This window comes from Sparus aurata, chromosome 6 (assembly GCF_900880675.1).
Source record: "Sparus aurata chromosome 6, fSpaAur1.1, whole genome shotgun sequence".
Classification (NCBI taxonomy): Eukaryota; Metazoa; Chordata; class Actinopteri; order Spariformes; family Sparidae; genus Sparus; species Sparus aurata.
Genome location: NC_044192.1, coordinates 38,985,690 through 39,006,234, shown reverse-complemented (window position 1 = coordinate 39,006,234; position 20,545 = coordinate 38,985,690). Strand labels below are relative to the sequence as shown.

General features: G+C 40.3%; 1 protein-coding gene and 1 long non-coding RNA gene across 2 annotated transcripts in view; one reads left to right on the top strand and one right to left on the bottom strand.

Moving 5' to 3' along the window:
- The window catches only part of LOC115583392 (receptor-type tyrosine-protein phosphatase gamma-like), a 225,393-nt gene that overhangs the window by 79,640 nt on the left and 125,208 nt on the right, over nt 1–20,545 (bottom strand). The window contains exon 7 of the mRNA XM_030420177.1: nt 15,901–16,093. Within this exon, the coding sequence (XP_030276037.1) occupies nt 15,901–16,093 (193 nt within the window). The remainder of the gene's footprint in view (nt 1–15,900; nt 16,094–20,545) is intronic.
- LOC115583449 (uncharacterized) lies at nt 10,578–11,164 on the top strand. The gene is made up of 2 exons (XR_003984366.1): nt 10,578–10,756; nt 10,848–11,164. It is a non-coding gene; the product is annotated as an uncharacterized LOC115583449 (long non-coding RNA).

Here is a 20,545-nt window from a genome sequence, read left to right as displayed (position 1 = left end):
TTAGCCAGTACCGAAGACGCAAACACATTTGGTCCAACCATTAGCCAGTACCGAAGACGCAAACACATTTGGTCCAACCATTACAGAGCTCTGTGAACGCAGATTTAGCATTGAACGCTAACAGCATGGGGTCAGAACTTTACACTGTGTTTTAAGCGTCTTAACATGCTCCACATCTCACACCAAAAGTTATGCAACATCAGCAGACACCTTAGCACACAGCACTGTAGCGTGTATGACTCAAACTGAATAAAAAAGTAGTTAAAACAGTGTGTTTGTGCAAGCAGCTACTTACCTGTTTGTTGACATCCGTGTGTTCCGGTAGCTAGACCAAACTAGTCAATCTGTCGAGCGTGCACTTACTCCCTCACTGGCGGAGACGGAAACGTAATCCAGCATTTTCGTGTGTATGTTCATAATGTACATGTCCATGTTACAACCTGTCATGAGCCATGAGCCTTACAATAGCCTATTAAGCCTGTTAAGTGCACACTCGGTGGATACGCTAGTTTGGTCTAGCTACTGGAAGACGCGGATGTCAACAAACAGGTAAGTAGCTGCTTGCACAAACACACTATTTTAACTACTTTTTTATTCATTTTGAGTCATACACGCTACAGTGCTGTGTGCTAAGGTGTCTGCTGATGTTGCATAACTTCTGTTGTGAGATGTGGAGCATGTTAAGATGCTTAAAACACAGCGTGAAGTTCTGACCCCATGCAGTTAGCGTTCAATGCTACATCTCCGTTCACGGAGCTCTGTAATGGCTGGACCAAATGTTTTCGCGTCTTCGGTACTCGCAAGTCAAGGGTAGCTTGAGCAATGAAGCTGCATGTTTAAATCGACCGAAGTTCTCCTTTAAAACACAGTGTAAAGTTCTGACCCCATGCTGTTAGCTGTCAATGCTAAGTCTCCGTTCACGGAGCTCTGTAATGGCTGGACCAAATGTCGCGTCTTCGGTACTGGCAAGTCAAGGGTAGCTTGAGCAATGAAGCTGCATGTTTAAATCGACCGAAGTTCTCCTTTAAGATTCTTTGTGAATACGGGCCCTGATGTCTTGATAAGTTCAGTCTAATAGACATTTCCAAAGACTTCAGTCCATCAGTGATGTCATGACATATTCACAAATTATTTCCAATTTTGCTTCCATTTTGCTATTTTGCAATAGTTATTTCATATACGAAGTGCTTAAATAAATCTGCCTATTTATTACATTTAGTTCCCTTCCCTCATCAGCCACAAACTGTGCAAAAAATGCACAATTGGTTTTGCCTCACTAAATGTATCTTTATTAAACATCAGGGCCCGCATTCACAAAGAATCTTAAGGCTAAAAGGCTTTTCGAGCAAATGCCGCTTTTATTGACAATTCACGTTTTTCATCGCAATCTTCTAATTTGTAATTTCTGTCGAAAGCTTTTCTTTTTCCAATATCTTTTCATAGGCTTTGTCATGGGCTTGTAGGCAACTTCCTTATTTTCACTTCATGCATTGCGTAGCCTAAATGACTTTTCAATGGGCTGCCCTGTCACTCAACAACCAATCACCGTTGTCACCGCTTCTAAGTGCGTCCTTATAAAATGATGTCATCCATAACAACAGAGAGTTACTTCTAGTTTAGGAGTTCACTGTTTTCATAACTAAAAGTAGGTCTCAGCGGCTTTGTGAATTACTTTTAAGAAACAACTCCTACATAAAAACTTTTAGTCCGATTTAGGAGTACTCCTAACGTTAAGATAAAAGTCTTTGTGAATACGGGCCCAGGTCTCTGGCAGGAAAATATATTCTAAAACATGATTTTATCATTAAACACAATCTCATTTTTTTGTTTTTAATTGAAACTTAGCCTGCAAACTTAATTAGACCAGGGTACCAGTGCAGCTGTTCACACTGAATCAAGCTCCTGCTGCTCGAGTCCTAATAAGAACCACATATCTCCAGTTCTTAGATATTTACACTGGCTTCCTGTCAGTCAAAGAGTAGATTTCAATTCCTGCTGTTGGTTTATAAAGCATTGAATGGTTTCAGGCCAAAATACATTTCTGATCTGCTGCCACATTATGAACCACCCAGACCTCTGAGATCATCAGGTACAGGTCTGCTTTCAGTCCCCAGAGTCAGAACTAAACATGGAGAAGCAGCATTCAGTTATTATGAACCACACATCCGGAACAAACTCCTTGAAAACTGCAGGCCTGCTCCAACTCTCACCTCTTTTAAACCTCTTTCTGTTTGATACTGTACTGTGACTTTTATTCTTCAGTCTTTAGTCTCTTTTAAACCTTTTCTATTTTAGCTAACTTATTTCAGAGCTTGTTTTAATGCTTTGTTTCCTACATGTATTTTAACGTCATTTAATATAATCTGTATGCCCTTGTAAAGCACTTTGAGTTGCCTTGTGTTTGAACTGTGCTGTATAAATAAACTTGCATTGCCTTACTGACGGAAAATTCTTGTGAACACAACCTGCCTGAGTGGCGTGTGTGCTTGGCAGAATGTCTTGCTTTTCATTTTGGCGGCCGTGTGAACAGGTTACAGCAGACACAGCCAGCGCCAGAGCGACTTGCGTGTCTACAGATTTGGAGTCTTGTCTATTTTTCATCATTGCCATTTTTCATTGCAATGCCTGAGTCTGTCTTCGAAGGTTCACATAATAGTCATTTTACGACACCAGGGCTGTAGAACAAAATATGAGTTGCAGACTTATGCTACGTAAGAAAAAAAAAAAAACTAAAACAAAAAAAACCTAACAATTTTGTATAGCGAAGAGAAAAGAATGTCCAACTGTCTAAATCAGTCCTCAGAGGTTTGTCAGAGGCATACTTCAAATCAACGGTTATGTGAACTCTGTCATTTCAAGGTACAGTGGTTATTTTCTTTATAAAAAACAAAAAAGTAACTGTTACTAGTTTGCTGATGTCTTGGTTGCTAACTACCTAGCTAGCTAATGTTATATTAGGAAATGGGAACAAACAACAATCTTGCAGAGTGGTGCAAAGACAACAATCTACCTCTCAATCTCAGCAAAATGTCACAAATCTTTAGCACAATCAGAGCTATGATAAATAATCATTAGTAATGTGTATATAATGACTAGGTGGGTAGAGACAAGTATTAGAATAAGTAGAACAGTCTTTTAAGTTCAGAAAATGACATCATTGCACTGTAATGTGGCATTTAAAAATCAGGAAAAGACAACACTTATGCCATATAACGGTTTCCCAAATCTCAGGCGGTATACAGTCTCATATCACGGTAATGACATATACTATATGTATTGCAGAGCCCTACTTTGTGCTAAAAGGAGACTCTTTCCTTTTTAAGTATGACAATGTCCCTATGCACAAATTGAGGTCAATAAAGAAATTCCAAGTTGACTGTGGAAGAACTTGACCATCCAACACCTCTGGGATGAACTTGAATGAACGAATTACTCTGTGCCAGATCTTATCACGTAATGTCAGTCTTTTTGGCTGAATGAAAGCTAATCTGATGCAAATCTGGCACACAGCTCTCCAACAAGAGCAGAGGCTGTCTAACTGCTGATTAACGTTGGAGTGAGACTCACAATCACACAAGTGACGAATGAAAGGATGGCCACATAATTGGTCAGCATATCTGTAGTGGAACCGACGGCAGCAATTCATTGTACTGCTCACCATTGGGAAAGAGGGAGTAGCGTATTACCATCCAACCAATGCACATGATTATTCCAAACACTGTATCATATTATGCAAATATGTGAGGTAATTCGATGATGAACATGGGTTGATTGAGAATAGAGCTCACGTGCCTGGTGGAACCAAATTGATTAGCTTGCTCATAAAGAACTGCAGTGGAGTTTTTCTATTCATAACCTGCAGTCGCGCCCCATGTGGCTTAGCATTACTAAAGCCATTAGTCACACGCACACAAAAGCACACACGTTCACAAAGTAGGACACACACGTACACAGACATCATCTGGAAGTCAAGCAGCGAATGACCTCTATGCAGGGAAAACATATTTAACAGATTATTACAACCTGGGCTCAGTCAACCATGGTTGCGGTTGTGTATGTTGCAAACATTAATACCACTGTCACTGCAGTCCTAAAAGCATGCGCCTTCACAGTGCAAATTTCAGTTCAAAAACACTGCTTGTGTCCCACACACTGCAACAGTGGCACTGAACTGTATAAACAAAATGAACTACCATGCTTCCTCCTTGCGTGTTTTGATGTCGCCCCAATGAATGGACCTGGGCTGTAAAAGCAAGGCATTGCAAGTTTCATGTCCATCATGTGGTCCAAAAACCATTCCTGCCAGATAGAAAAGCTGTAAGATGGTAAATCATTTCTTTTGAACATAAGAACCCGACATGACTCTTTTTTGTAAGAACCCAACATGCTGGGTTCTTATGATTATTTATTAATTATTTAATTTCAGTCAGTCAGTCAGTCAGTAATCCTTTAATGTCCCACAAACGAGGAACTTTGTAATGTTCGTATGTATGTACATTTCACACGTGTTCCATCCATGCTCTTAAAGCAGGGGTCACAAACTCAAACAAACTTGGGGCCACTGCAGGTATTTTCATCTCGTAGGAGGACCCCTCAAAGTACTACAAGAAAGTGCAATAGTTCTGAAAGTTAACCTTTTATTTTGATTATTCATATAATAATACAACAATGCAGTTTGTATACATTTTTTATATGTTTTTTTTGTCTATTCTAAAATAACTTACTGAAACCTTCTATTGAACTAACAAATTAAATACATTTGTACTTTATTTCTTGCCAGACACCTAGCAGCACTTCTGCTTATGTGGCTCAGGGGTCAGCAGTTTGAGAACCCTTTCTTAAAGGGTACATTTTCCACTAAGTCAGTTTAAAGGTCTTTAGGCAATCTGCTATTCAGACATCCTTGGACTTATTGTTATATTATGTATATTATGTATATTTATGTCACTTTTAAAGGAGCTGGGCTGACAGTTTTCCCCCTGATTTTCTGCGATGGCAGTCTAAACAATCTCTCATTTGCAGATTCAGTTATTCATTAGTTTATCTTGTAGAAACCAACAAGAGAAAGCTCAATTTTGAAAGTATCCAAATTAAAAAATTCCACCCTACTCACCCCGAAGGGAATCAGAGTTGGTGTTTGTGTCCCTTTAATCAGGACGGTTATTGTTGTTTTAATTTGCACATACATCTGATTTAAATTTCATCGGGGGGCATTACACATAGAGTTAGACACTTAATAGTGTTTCAAAGGTTTGTAACCATCTGTCAATTATCTTCCAGCAAGTAGCTATACCTTTAGACCTCGAAAGCCAATAAGAGTAGAACTATATTAGAGAGTTACTGTGTGCAACTACCAGGCTGCAGTCACAGTGTTTTGGCATGAGAATTGTTTGGGCAGAGTGAAAGTGTGAGACTGAAGGTGGAAGTGCCAGGAAAATGTGAAACCCTGATTATTGCTGTAGGTGTGTGCTTTGTGCTAACTGGGTTAGTTTGGCTCAGTGGCTGTGTGTTTGTGCTATTTGGTCAGCATGATGAATGACGTCTGTCACTATTGCTGCAGCTTACTCACTTGTTTTTCTTCTCAGGGGCTTTGTGCTTAATACTACTAAGTTAACTAGCTGCTGAATAACAGGTTCACAGTGGATTGACAATGCTGCTAGTAGACAGTGCTGTAAACTAGGGCAGTGGTTCCCAACCTGGGGGGCGCGCTCCCCCTAGGGGGGCGCCAGAGATCACAGGGGGGGCGCACAACTTTGTCTGTTCTGAGGTTGTGAGGTTAAAGTTATATTTGTGCAACCCTCTGAGGTCAATTGATGTGCCGGTACGTCAAAATCATGTGACCTATTTAAGATGACGTAGCAGCAAGACGGAGCCTCAGTGAGTCTCGGTCCGACTGATGTGTTGGAGCAACCTTCAAGCTGTGTACCAGTTTTTAAAATTGTGTTGATAGGCCAAGTAAAACCAGACTTATGATAAATAATGTACGGCATGCTTTTTTGTTAACATTACGGTCATGTTTGCTGCGCATTTGGTGCAGGAAGAGACGGTCAAAACGGGCTTCTCTCACGAAAGTGTCCGCAAGCAGGAAAAGTTTGCAAGCGAAAAAACATGTTCCTATTGGTGGAAAAAGGCACCACACCAGCCAATCACAAAATGACATGGCAAGACACGTGATTTGGTTGCTGGGGGACAGGAGGAAGTTGTGGAGGGACCGACAGTGACGGTGAGAGAGTTGAGAGATGTGTGTCAAAATGAAAAAATAACTGTACAGTCACACATGTGAAGTTGTGCTGAAAATAATGACACCAAACAAGGCAAGGTAAATAGTTTTTAAGGTGAAATATAATGGTAAAATCAAAAATAGTCAAAATGGCCAATTATACCCTGGACTGCATAAAATCCCAGTAACACACCCAATCAAAACTCTCTTTAATCCAAATTGAAACATATTTCTTGGTCCACATTTAAATTCATTAAGCTATTTATTACCAACACTCCTGTGAGGTAGGCCTATTGTGTTCTCTGGTAGGCCTATTCTGGTGGTGAGTGTGTGTGTGTGTGTGTGTGTGTGTGTGTGTGTGTGTGTGTGTGTGTGTGTGTGTGTTTGTGTGTGATACACCTGATGAAACAAAAAGGAAGAAATGTATCTATATACATTGCAAAACTAGGAGAATATAGCTGTTGTTTATTTTTGCAAATAAAAGTTTGTAATTAACCACTTTATTCTTTTAGTGTATGCGGGTTGGGGGCCTGCCTTGTCTTGGACACAGGCAAGGGGGGCTTCAAGGAAAAAAGGTTGGGAACCACTGAACTAGAGTTAGCCAAAAGTCTTCAAAGTCATCCTCAAAAAGAATAGAAAATGACACACAGACATGAAATAGATCATCTTAATCAAAGTAAGATCATTAAGTATATTTCCCAAAATGTGTGCATGTCTTTCTGCACGTATTCCTTTATCACAAAATTGTTACAACTCATATTCCCATTGTGTAAGAGAAAAGCTTTTTGTAGCCCCATGTGTCTGGCAGAGTGATGAAGAGACCCTCTTAAGGCTTTCGTCAAAGATAAGAGGGCCATCACACACACACACACACACACACACACACGCAGCGGAGAGATCCAGATGGCAGTGAGTGATGGAGGCTTGGACCCAATCACACAGAACAGAACATGGATAGGGGGAGGTCTGACACAGGTAAAACCCACAGAGGACAACTCTTTCTCCCTCCCTTTCGCTCTTTCTCATAACTCTCTAAGAAGCCATTTGTAGGAGGAAAGGACATCTTTGGTCCTGCAGCATGTTGACCACAGTTGATCGATGACCAGGTCTTGATTGTGGGCTGCTCTGCAGGGTATTGCACTTGGAGGGATTGGGTGGTAACAACAGTGAATGGGCTGTTGCCAAATCCTTCCTTACGCTTTTATTAGTTGTGTGCAGTTAAACGTTCATGAGTAGCATGATAAAGGCATGACTTCTGGTGCCAACTTACAGTCACATGTGACTGGAAAAAGTCTCTGGATGTGAAAAATGATATGCTGCTATGTGTGAAATTTCACTCTGTGCAGTCCATCTCATTTGTGTGCTCTGCATTTTCAACACTGTGTATTGTTTTATAACAGGCAACCACTCCGTGGCATGAAGGACTGTAAATTAAGTAGCACTTAGGACTGCACTTGCATTGCTCAAGCCACTTGGTACAGTACTCATATCTTTTTTCAAAGCTGTTATTGGTGCCCCTTTAAATTTTATGCAGAGACATCATTCAGCTCTTGGACATCTTAACCTTGGCTTTAAACAAAACAGACACAAAGAAGTGTGCATAGAGGGGAAGAATGAGTACATTCAGATTGCACTGTAGTTTCACTACTTATTTTAGCAAATGGCAATTCTAAACTATGCAAATGAGCTTGGATCAAACACTTGAAACCCGAATCATTAATAATTTATCACTTGAATTAAAAAGAAAAGAACTTAAAACAAATATCTGACAGTAATGTGAAGTTGTGACAAGTTAAAGGCCCAATCCAGTGTTTTTTGGGTCATTTACTGCCAATGCTGTTTAGCCACACTGTTTGCAAATGATTTGTATGACAAATACTGTATGACTATAGAGAAGCAGCATGTCAAACCTGAGTTGAATGAAAGAAACAAAAGCTCAAGAGTGTATGTGTGAATGTGTGTTTGTCATGGCCACATAAGGTGGCAGCAGTCTATAGAGATAGCACAGTACTTCTTGTATTTTTGTCCTTTACTAAAAAAAAAGTATATTATATTGTTGTATACCAGCTAAACTGTATGTTTGTTGCTGTTTTGGCTATATATTTATGTTTCAAGTTGTAAAGCACTAAAGGATCAGTTCAGCATTAGGCAAAATACATTTGCCAACTAAGCCTGTAAAGGCAACAGTGTAGTTTTACAGGAGGCTGAGGCTGCCTTCCTGAAGCCACTTCCTGGCGACCTCATGGTCAACACACCGCTTAAGGAGGCCACTTCTCCTACTCAAAAAAAAAAATCCTGTAATAACCTCCCATAAACCACAGTTACTTATTCTAACACTTTGGTTTTTGTGACGATTAAACAAACAAGATATAACATGTTAATGAATGAGCATTACAGGTGCTATTAGGTGGATTTATTTACCTTTTGGCAGAGTGAGGATACTTTCCTCTGTTTCCACTCTTTATAATAAGTTAGGCATTTCAAATTATGTTGAAATATTCCCTCAATAACATATCCAATCATGAGTACCATGCAATTTGATCTGAGCCTCTTTAGCAGAGGAGATGTTAATTTACTTTGCAAACATAACTGCAGTAAAAACAGAAGCCAATATGAAATAAGTCTTTTGAGAAGATGTAGAGTGACCTATAAGTTTCTATAACCATATTCAAAGTGCATTACTGATTAGGAGATTGGCTCATCTCGTCCATCCGCCACCAGGGAATCTACTCATGAACCAGTTTTTTCTTTTCTTTTTAATCGAATACCTCCTCTTGTGTGAGAACTTAATCTGGCACTAAAAATCAACTGCACATGCAACTGCAGAAAAGATAGATTCATGATTAACTTCTGCATGTGAGTTGAGTTAACTCATTCCTTTGTTCACAAAAAAAACATTTATTTGCAAATCTAACATCACTACAGTGCATTATTATGTCAAAATTGCAGACTGTACCAGGTATGCATGAGAGTTTATGACCATGCTGGGAAAAACACATAATGCTTACTGATGCATTGTATGACTCATAAACGATACGAATGTAATGTGCCATAAAGTGTAAGTGCAAGCATATTATGAAGTTAAGCTTTCATTATCAGCAATCTTACTTGACGTGTTATCTAATATCAATAAACTTCTTCTTCTGATTTTTGGCTCCATTAGAGGATGTGCAACATGACTTACATAATTTATGAGAATGTATAATTTATTTATTTCACAGCAGACTTTACTAACTAACTTAGTCCAACATCCACACTTAGAATGCTGGACAGATTCAAATAGGGGTCTTGCAGCAGAAGTTTACAATTTATTTCATAACATTTCTTTAACCTCTGACAGGCATGCAATGAGATACTTGTGCATGCAAGTTATTATGCTTTTATGTTTCTAATATATAATTGTGCACAGAGTTGGCCTAATAGTGCATTAGATGTGGTAGACTATATTTCATATTTTGATTTCTCCCCAGTCATACTGGAAAACTCCTCTGATAGAACGGGAGGTTGAAGGAGCAATTTGCTTATGTTAAAGCTATTCATCTCTTTGAAGAAATGTTTCAGTGGAGGATCATATTGTTAAACAGGAAGCAAAGACTTTGTGAACAAAAACAATTCATCCTGAACAAAATCACTTAGCATCCCTTTTGTCAGCGGTGGAGTTTGGCTTTGTGATGATTCAACGTTTTTTTTCTTTCTTTTTTTAAATCATTGCACCTTTCACGCTTCGACCTCGACTCTGGCCAATTATAATCATATATCGAAATAAACTGACTAAGATGTTTTGTCAGATATAAAGACTATCAATTCAGTCTCAGTCCAGTACAGATATGGTCCAGGCAGAGTTTAGTCTAGCTTTCCAAAAATAATGGAATGGGGGAAACTAACCTAATCCTGTCTAAAATTAATAAAACATACATCCTACATTTTGTGAAGTGAAAGTGAAAATTGAAACTTCCAGGTTGTGTTCCAAAAGTAAGAAAACCTTATTCAAAATCAAACAATCCACTGAAATTATCAAATGTAATAATGCAAATTGTTAACTCTTACTTTGCACAATAGTATGTTGTTAATGTCACATGTCTTGCTAAGGATTGTCTAATATTATTATTCAGGCTCTTAGACCTTGATAGTTTTAAAGCTAGTGCAGACATGACTGTAATAAAACAGGGCAGGATGGGCTCTGATCTTCTGACTGTTTTAGGACAGCGGAATTTACAGTAAAACATTGAGAATTAGGAATCAGAATAAAGCACTGGTTGATATCATAGAAACCAAAAGTTAGGGGATGTTCCTTGTGTTATTACTGGGCCTTTTGGTGTGGCTGTTTTTATGGTTTTTGTACTTTTGTGATTTCAGAGGTGCTCTGCAGAGGCTGGATGTGGCTTCCCCTGATGGCTGGAGCTGCCTCCTCTCTCACCTGCTGCACATTTGATCATCAGCTCCTGCCTCACACACCTGCAGCTCATCTAATCACAGGCTTAAATACTTTGGTCTGCGCTCCATTTGCTGCCAGATTGTTCCTGTCTCCACAACATGGTAGATGGTTGATTTACTTATATCGCTCTCAGTGACTCGTTGCCTGCCTGTATTTTTGCTCTTTCTTCGTTATAACCTTGGTTCTCCTCAGCCTCACCGTGTTGGTTTTCCTCTGAGCCCTAGCTCCACAAGCCTGCCACCAGCCTTGACTCGACTCCACCTTTGACCTTCCGTGCCTCATTTCACCAGCGTCTCCTCTCAAGCCAAAGCTGGCATCGCATGGAGTCCCACGACCACGAGAGCTGACCCACAGCCTGAGCCTACACCTATGTCTGCTCCTCCTGTGTCCCTACTGAGCTACTGTAGACTCCACTGTGAGCTATGCAACTCCACCTGCTTCCACAGAGCAAGAGAATACTACCTCTTGCACCCCACTTGAGTTTGTTTAATACATTTGTTTAAACCTTTCCCTGGTCTGGTTGTCTGCTTTTGGGTCCTGCTACAAACACCAACTAATGGTCACACCTTGCCTCCTGCCTGGTTGGTAAAAAAATTGCTGTAGGCCTTGATGTTTCCATGCTGACATACAAAATGTCAACAGTTTAACTCATGAAGGGCTCCAATTCTGACAGTGGTACTGTAAATTTTAATTTTTTTTTTTTTTAGTGGTCTTTTATTTTTTATTATTACAGCCTGATGAATCAAGTACAAAGAACAGCTAGCCTGAATGTGACTTGGTCACTCTATAGCCTATGTTACATTGTGTATTTGTGTTTCTTAGTTGGGACGACAACCACTGACACATTTTTAGTCTTATCACTGCTTGTGTTCTTTGTTCAAAATGTTTTTCAGAGTTTCAAAAGTCACCAAAAAAAAAAATCAATGGGAGTCTTCAAAGCTGAGTGCAGTAACGTTTTATTGCCGGCAGTAAAACATGATCACACTGACAAAAGCCAGTGAAAAAATGATCAGACTTTGAATACAGAATGCTCTCATGACACTCACTAAAACGGGGCATTGGGCCCAATGGCTCATCCAATCACTGCTCTTCTTTGTTTGTCTCTTCATCATATTTTGCCGACACTGGTATTTTTCTTTCATAAGGCAAATTTTATGCCCTTATATAAGCTAACATGTATCAGGACTGTCTCCTTACCAGGGATATGCCTTGAACTCCCTTTAGTGCATTTTGAGGCATGAGACCATATGAAGTGTTTGCTGCGCTCTTATCAGGACATGCTTTTATCATACCTTAGATTTCTTGGATGGACTAAGATGGCATCGATCCAAATGCTTTATCTAAGCCTTATCTGAACTCCTCTCTGACTGCATTTTGGTTCCATGACTCCCTTCTTGAATCGTGGTTACATTTCACACTCAAGTTTTACAATACAGTGTTTCAACTGATGAATGCTCATTCAATCAACTGATGTGGAATAACATACATTTTTTAACCACCTATCATGATCTCTTCACACATGATTATCACTTAAACACAGCAGTTATTATCAATGATACTTATTGTGGTTAGATTATCTACAATACATGCCAAACACAGATTAGAGAGTTGGTTCTTTGTATTTTTGATGGAGCTAAACTAATCCCCAGCCTCTAGTCAATGTGTTAAGTAGGTAACCACATGGAGATTAAACTAATATTGGTCCGTATTTGCTTCAAGGGCAAGAAGGAGGTTTTTCCCTTATGGTCAGGAAGCATTATTTGGGTGTTTTCAAAGCTATGTCTCCCTCTCTGTAGGTATACAGTTGTTGTCAAAAGGTTTCCATCCACTTGTAAGGAACATTTATGTCATGGCAGTCTTGAGTTCCAATGATTTCTACAGCTCATGTTTCTATGATAGAGTGAGTGGAACACAAACTACTTTGTCACAAAAACATTCATGAAGTTTGGTTCAGTAATTAATTTAAGATAAGTCTTCTGAAAATGTGACGAAATCTGCTGGATCAAAGATATACATACAGTAATTCTCATATTTGGTTAAATGTCCCTTCGCCCCACGTAGCTGTTTTTGATATCTATCCACAAGCTTCTGGAATTTTTAACCCCTCCTCTTGACAGAATCAGTGAAGTTCAATTAAATTTGTTGGCTTCCTGACACAGACTTTTTTCATCAGCACAGTCCACGTGTTCTTGATGAGGTTCAGATCAGGACTTTGTGAGAACCATTCCAAAACAACAATCCTAGCCTGATTGATCCATTCCTTTACAACTTCTGATGTGTGTTAGGGATCATTGTCCTGTTGGAACACCCAACTGTCCCAAAGCCCCGATCTTCTAGTGATGATATTAGGTTTTATGAAGAAATTGGAGATAATTCCCCATCATTATTCCATTTAATTTGTTTAGAGCAGCAGATCCACTGGCTTACAGAACAGCCCCACAGGATAATACTACCAGCACCATGCTGGACAGTAGGTGTGGTGTTCTTGGGTTAAAGGCCTCACCTTCTCATCACCTGACATATTGCTGCTCATTGTGACCAAACAACTTAGTTTTTATTTCATGTATTTCATGACTTTTCATTCTTTCTTCCAGAAGGTTTTTTCTTCGTCTATGTGATCAGCAGCAAACTTCAGTCAAGCTTTAAGGTGCCCCAACTGGATCAAGGACTTCTTTCTGGCACAGCAGTCTCAGCCCACGTTGATGTAAAACACACTGGACTGTGGACAATATCACCTGTCTTCCAGCAGCTTCTAATTTATTGCAGACTTGCTCTTTGGTGGTTTGTGGTTGACTCTTGACCATCCTGACCAGTTTTCTCTAAGCAGCAGGTGATAGTGTTTTCTAACTGTGCCATGCACTTTATACTTATAAACAGTTGTTGGTACAGTTGATATTGGGACCTGTAACTTCTCTGAAATGGATCCAAGTGACTTTACTGACTAGTTCAAATCAATAATGTTTGGAGTGTGACTGTACATGCATTTGTCTGTCAATCAGCCTCACTAAATGTGACCAGAGACCCAAAAATGATTGAGGCATGAAGGAATCAATCACCAGCAGCGGTAGGGTTTTCAGGCCAAGCCACAGTAAAATAGAATAAATGAGTGTCTGGAGGGGGGGTTGGAGACAAATGACTTGCGTAATTTAGCTGCTGCTGTACAGGTACAATTTGAACAGGTTGCTACAACACCACCTGGGTGTGTTGTGTGTCTGTACGTAGTCAGGTGAGGAAGTGGAGAGGGGTATATATTCCAGGTAAACACTCACATTTATGCACAGACTTCCATCCTTGGCCCACTCAGCTGTAGCTATGGTAGCATGTTGCAGAGGGTGTGTAGGAGGCATGTGGTCTGTATGTCTCTTTGTCTGTCTGTCAGTTGTTTTTCAGCTCAAATCCTCTTTGTCTTTTTTCCAAGCCGTCCTTTCCCCCCTCCTCCTCCTCCTCCTCCTCCTCCCTCTTCTGCATTTCCTTTGCCAGCCTTATAGATCTGCTTACAGCACACATGTCCCACTGCAGCGCTCAAGGACATAGTGCACGAGTGTGCAGCACACTGTGCCAGGATAACACACACACATACAGTATACAGAGTGTGAGTAGGTTTGTGTATTTGTGCGTACATCTAGGTGATGCAGGTCTCCCATAATCAACCATATGGAAGTGTGTATGAAGGAAGGGAGGGGAAGAATCCTGCTAGGACAGTTGACACAGCACAGATGCTAAGCCACACATGAAAACTTACTATAAACAGAGAAACACCGGCACACCCTCACACATGTGCGTACGCACGCACACAAACACACACACACACACACACACACACACACACACGCGCACACACACACACACACACTGCACATTGTGTGATGTTCTTTGAGTGGTAATGAGGCACGTGTGTGAGGATGGCTGGTGTGCCTCCCACTGCCTTATGCTAGGGGAGTTACCCAGCTCACTGGTGAAATGACAGAGAGCTAGAACAGACCACACACACACACACACACACACACACACACACACACACACACACACAAACACAAAGAAAAGACAATCTGTCTCCTATGGCTATATGAGCAACAATGAATATCCCTCGTTTATTAACATAAAGAAATCTCCCCATCCAGGAAAGATGTGAGAATATCTAAGTAGTTTAGGGAGAAAAGAGGGGAAGCTTTAAGCACGCTATATACTGTAGATAGGAGATGGCTCTGAGCACTAACCCCTTGATTCCACTGGGCCCGTCTCTGTTACCTGACAGGTGTGCCACTGTTTTGTTTCGTCCTCCATCCTCATCCTCCATCCTTGTGTGTATTCATCATTTCTCCTTGGTTTTTGTGCTTCTACTGTGTAGAAGGCTATGTAGCTAAATTATTTAGTAGTCTAGTTTAAGTGTGTTTATCATATTTCCAACTTTGTGGTGCTGTTAAGGCAGAGTCGGCACTGGGTATTTTTTTTTAAAAAGTGACAGATGCACTATGCTGTCCACTGTCTAACTTCCAGTCTGGCTCAATCTGTTCCCGCTTCCATCAAAAATTGACTCGCTGGGTATTCTCCATGGAGCAAAGTGGAGAGCCATGTCTGGGACGCTGCTGAAATGTGCTGTGGTGCAGCTGTTGGAAACGAGCATTGTCTAGAATGGCCACGCTCAGCTCCGGCCAATCATAGCCGTAACGAGCCCAAGATGGACCTGGTGGAAACTGGGGATTAGAAATTGTCTTAATGGCTAATAGATATTTTCAGTCACAAATGTAATTGGAATTTAATGAAAATTTCTAGTCTATGGTATTCAGAGTAGGAGTACAATAAGTGGGATTTCTCTAAATTTTGCTTATTTCCTTCAATTCAACACTTAAAAAGCATCATTTCCATCAGGAGAGACTTTCTGAATGAATGAATTTGCACATGAGATGAGAAATAAGAGTCTTTGGTGATTAGGTGTCATTGTGAAATCCATTATGCTTTAAAGGGTGAAGCCATGAGTAGTACAGGAAACACCCCCAATAGAGAACTGTGAATGAATGAGCATTAAGATAGTCTTCCTGATTGAACTTCTGCTGAGCTTCATTATGATTATGGTCATGAATATAAAGAAAATATGATTCATTTATGAGAAGCAGCGGTATTTCTCATTTTCAACAATTTTGGCTTGAATGTGTCCTCATCTATGGTGGCTTTTGGCATCAGTGTGTGGTGTCTGAGGTGATATGAAAAAACGTGCACATGTGAAACTTTGTCTCAGTGCTCCAACCTTTAGAAGCCTCTGTGCCATACGGCCCGCTGCTGCTGTCAGTCAGGTCAGGCAGCCAGGCATCTCTGACTGCTGACTTGAAGACATGGCGGTTGTCCAAGCTCTGGATGGGCCTAAAGTTGCTGCGCAGATATTCCACCGACTTAACATGGTCCTGCTGCTCCGTGGTGAAGATCGAGTAGAAAGCCTCCAACTGGTGGTGGAGAGTAAGCATGGCAGAGACACAGGAATGGAGAATGAAGAGTACAGACAAGAAAAGTCAGTGCTGGGCAGACTTTCTGCTGTTGTTTGTAAATTTCTGTGAGGCACTTTGAGATACTTTTTGTATGAAAAGCGCCATATAAATAAAGATTGATTTGATTTGATTTGATTTGATTCACATCCTGTGGTGATTTTGAGATGGTGATTTTTACATCATCAAAAAACTGGAAGAGCAACTTGAGCTCACTCCAAAATTACACAATGTGAAAATGCAATGCAGACATCCAACTAAAATACAAAATGATAAAGGATGAAATTTTAATGATCCCCATGAGGAAACTGGGCCACTGCTGCAGCAAAACAAAGACTTCACATAAAACATAGAATTCAAAGCAGAATATTGGAAAATCATGAATATTAACCCCAACATACGACTTATTCAATAGACAATGTATAAGAGAAAATTAAGACTGGGACACTTTTTCAAATCGTAGACAGCATCAAAAAATGATTCCAAGCTATAAAAAACAAAACAGGCATACAGTACATGCCATTGCAGGGAGTTCAATGAAAGTAATAACGATATCACACATGTTCATATGTAACAAACAACAAACACAAATCATAATCAGTTGATCATGACAGACTATAAAGTACTGATCTAATCAGATAACTCAGAACATTCTAACAAATTCAGTTGAAGTAAAACACAATTTCAGGCTTCAAACCAAATAATTATCTCACAGGAAAGAGAATAAGTCAACTTCCTGATCCAGATCTGAGGGTTTCAATCTAAAAAAGTATCTTGCTAGAGGAGATGTTGCAGTCTGTCAACTGTACCAAAATATCATGTACCAATCAGCAGTCTAGATGTGGAAAATCTAGTTGCCAGACTCATGCCATCATTCATGTGATGAATGATGGATCAGAAATATCCATAGTATACTGGTGTGATTATGGGAGCCAGCAGTGGCCCAAAGTTACTTCAAGTAATGTTAAAAGGAGCTTGTTCTCAGCAACAGCTCACATTTGGTTTACTGGGAAAAGAACACTCTGTAACACCTGGTTGGATTTGGCTCAGCACTTAATAGTGTTTGGGAGACCGCTGGACAGACGCAGGTTGCTCCAAGAACCAAATCAAAGAGTGAATAGATATCGATATCACAGCTTGTGTCATTGTTGACAACCTGCAACATACTGTGCCAACACTAAAGAAGAAATGACATTTATACTGGCTGCTGTGATTGGTAAAACTTAGCATGTGACACAGTGAAACTGTTCCCGAAGTTTCTTTTAATATGAATTTAGTTGCCTTGCTATCATACTGTGAACATTTTGTACTTCTTTGGGCGATGTTGAAGTTGGCCTCTTCCTGCATGTTGCCATTTGTCAAACGCGTGCTGGGTGGCAAGATGTGCGACCAGACATGGATTTACACTGTGTGATGGAAGTGTCATCTTTCTGTCTGTGTTGGCAGATGGATACTCTGTACAATGTGTTTGGAAGGAAGCCAAACAGCTTGTGTGCAGGGGGGCATCTCTCTGAGTGAGGAGATGCCTGAAAATAGCTAATTCTCCCTGTGAATCTGGGGATACAAAACAAATCAGGTGATCTGAAATATAAAAACAGCCACTAAACAACAGCACTTTAACTGCTACTTTAACTATTCTTGTGGAAAAACCTTCACCACCTGTTAACCAAACAATATCCTAAAAAAGAATGAACCACAGACCAAACCAGAGAACTGAAAAAGGTGCATCTGGATAACCCTCAGCAGCTGCAGAGGTTTAGTGTAGTGGAAGCTTCTCATTATAATTCAGACACTGCTTAGAATCATCTGAACGCCATGAATATCCAATACACCAAGTGTTACGGCAATGTGGACAGTAGGTGTTGGGAAATATTGCTCTGGAACAAAGTATGATTCATGGATAAAGTGACAATCATCTCTATCCTGAGGCCTCACCTTTTGTGAGGGAAAAACAATAGCAGATGAGGAAGTCAGCCAGTGTTTTGTCATGAGCAGAATGTGATTCCAGCAAGCCCAAATCCCAAACCCCCCAAGCTGCTGCAAAACAAATGTAAAACGGCCATAAAACAACAGCCTGCCAGCTTTGGTGACCAGCTTTAGGGGTGACTTTTCTGAGATGATGAAAGTCAAATCTGAGCATTGAAGCAAAGGATTAATAAGAAAAAAGCCCTAGTCTGACTCCACTGTTTACTGAGCCATAGTAAACCCTCAGGGTTTAGGCTGGACAAAGACTGAGGATGGAGGTAACACTGCATGATGAAAGAATAAACACAGATCCATACACAGCTCTTTAGCCTACTCCTTTGTGTTTGTGTTTTTCATTGCATTGTAAGAATAGCTTTGTTGTGAACTGCTGATTTATCTTTTGGTTTTGCCCATTTTCCTTCTTCTGTCCTACTTCAACACATTACATTTCCCTCTGTAAAGCTCTGGAAACAGGAAAACAGGCAGGGATTATTTTATTTCTTCAATTGAAGGGGGTTAGGGGATGGTGGTAAATGAATTGACCAAGGTTTGGGTTTGGTTCCTGGGTGCAGGTTGTTGTGCCAATGCAGCTAAAACATTTATGTTTCAAGAGAACTGGATACTGCTTTTGGAGATGGAGCCCAAACGTGGGCAAATATGTCAAAAAGGATTTTCAGGTCTCTTTAGGCTTCTGTTTTTTTGGACCAAAGGGCAGGCACATTAAAGATGGAGTGAGAAAGACAACTAATTGATTGATTTTTGAGTAACCATATACAGACGACCTAGGAATAATACTGAACAATCGACTAGCTTTCTCTAGAATCATTCGCCCCACTTTTAAACCTCTTCTCTGGTTGTTCTGGCTCATTTCCCGCTGATTTCCTGGAGACACAAATATTTCTGATGCAGCCATTCGTTTGTTCTTTTTCAGCCACTCTCTTGTAATGACTATGCATGGAAAAGTCTGTTTCAGCCAGTATGCATCACATGATTTGCAAATCCAACAGCAGCCACCACATCAATACTGTCTACAGCCAAGGTCTGTTCCTGAGGTCTACAGGTAAAGTTCCTGACATCAGTCAATAGGGCAGCAGGTTGACCACATATGAAGAGAAGATGGTCGTTACATTTTACTTATTACACGGCTCTTCTTAACGCTGTACTATGCTCCATTCACTTGAATGAGTCTTCCCAACGTTCAATCAATTTTCGGTCAATTATTTTCGTATAATGGACCGCTGCTAAGCATATTTGACCGTCGTCAAGGAAAGTGGCCTTTTTGCCTCTAATTCACGTATTTCGTAGCACTCCGCGCTCTTGAATCTTTGCTCCACAAATAGTCCGGTCACTTATCACCCCAGCGTCTTTGGTCGCTAAGCAACATCAGCTGATCTGTAGTCTACTTCATATTGGAAAAAACGTACTCCTAGGCCACTAGTATGGATGAGTTTCACATTAACTTTAATATTTTTGGAAAAAACGGTGAGTTCGAGTCTTGGCAAAAGGCTGAGTTGTCGCCGCTGGTCAAGAAGAGAAAAAGAGAGGAAAGCTGCGAAGAGGGAGAAGTGAAACGGCACAAAGTTTTGGATGACAGAGACGCTGATAAAAATAGAAGAGGATCGACAAAAACTCAACACAAAAAAGAGCACAGTATGGGCCATGTCAGTTTTAAAAGACTGGTTAGAGGACTTAAATTTCAGCAGACGATTTATCAGCTGTGTTCTAAAGAATGTTCTGTTCAACGTCTTTGTCCTCGGTTTGGCGAACTATATTTCTCTGCTGAAAAACACGTAACGGTATGAACGGTAACAAATAAATTGTAAAAAGTTTTTTTTCGTGTTGGCAAGTAGCCGTGTAATGAGCGGGATAATGTATAGAACGGCGGTCATTATCGGGAAAATAAGTCCCTTCAGGACGAGTCAGACCCCTCCGCCTCGCATTATCCCTTACTTAGTAATAACACACTTACAGATCATCAATTCATGAACAAAACATATTCTGCTGAAACTATCTGTTGCTGAGGTGAACTGCTGAGTTGAATGGTCATTCTCTATGGGTTCATCACTATTTCTTCTTTTTACACACATATGATGGTTTTCCAAAGGCAGGTAAACTCACTAAACACAGCTGATTTCCTCCCACTGGCAGGAGATGAGTTTGCCTTTTCATCATGAACAAGCCAGAAAAGAAAGAAGCAGTTCATTTACCCTGATCAGACTACATCAAAAATATGTCAGACTTGTTTTAAAAAGTTAACCTTATCAATACTATTCTGAATTAGACCATTAGACCAGAGTTGATGATAGAAGTAGCTAAGGAGTAAGACAGCTCTTTCTGTGCTTAGCGTTGCACATGCACTATACTGATCAGGCAGCTGGCCAGGATCTGGTACTGACATGAAAGTCACTGACAATGTAACTGTGGAACTGTCTGTCATTCAAACTAAGT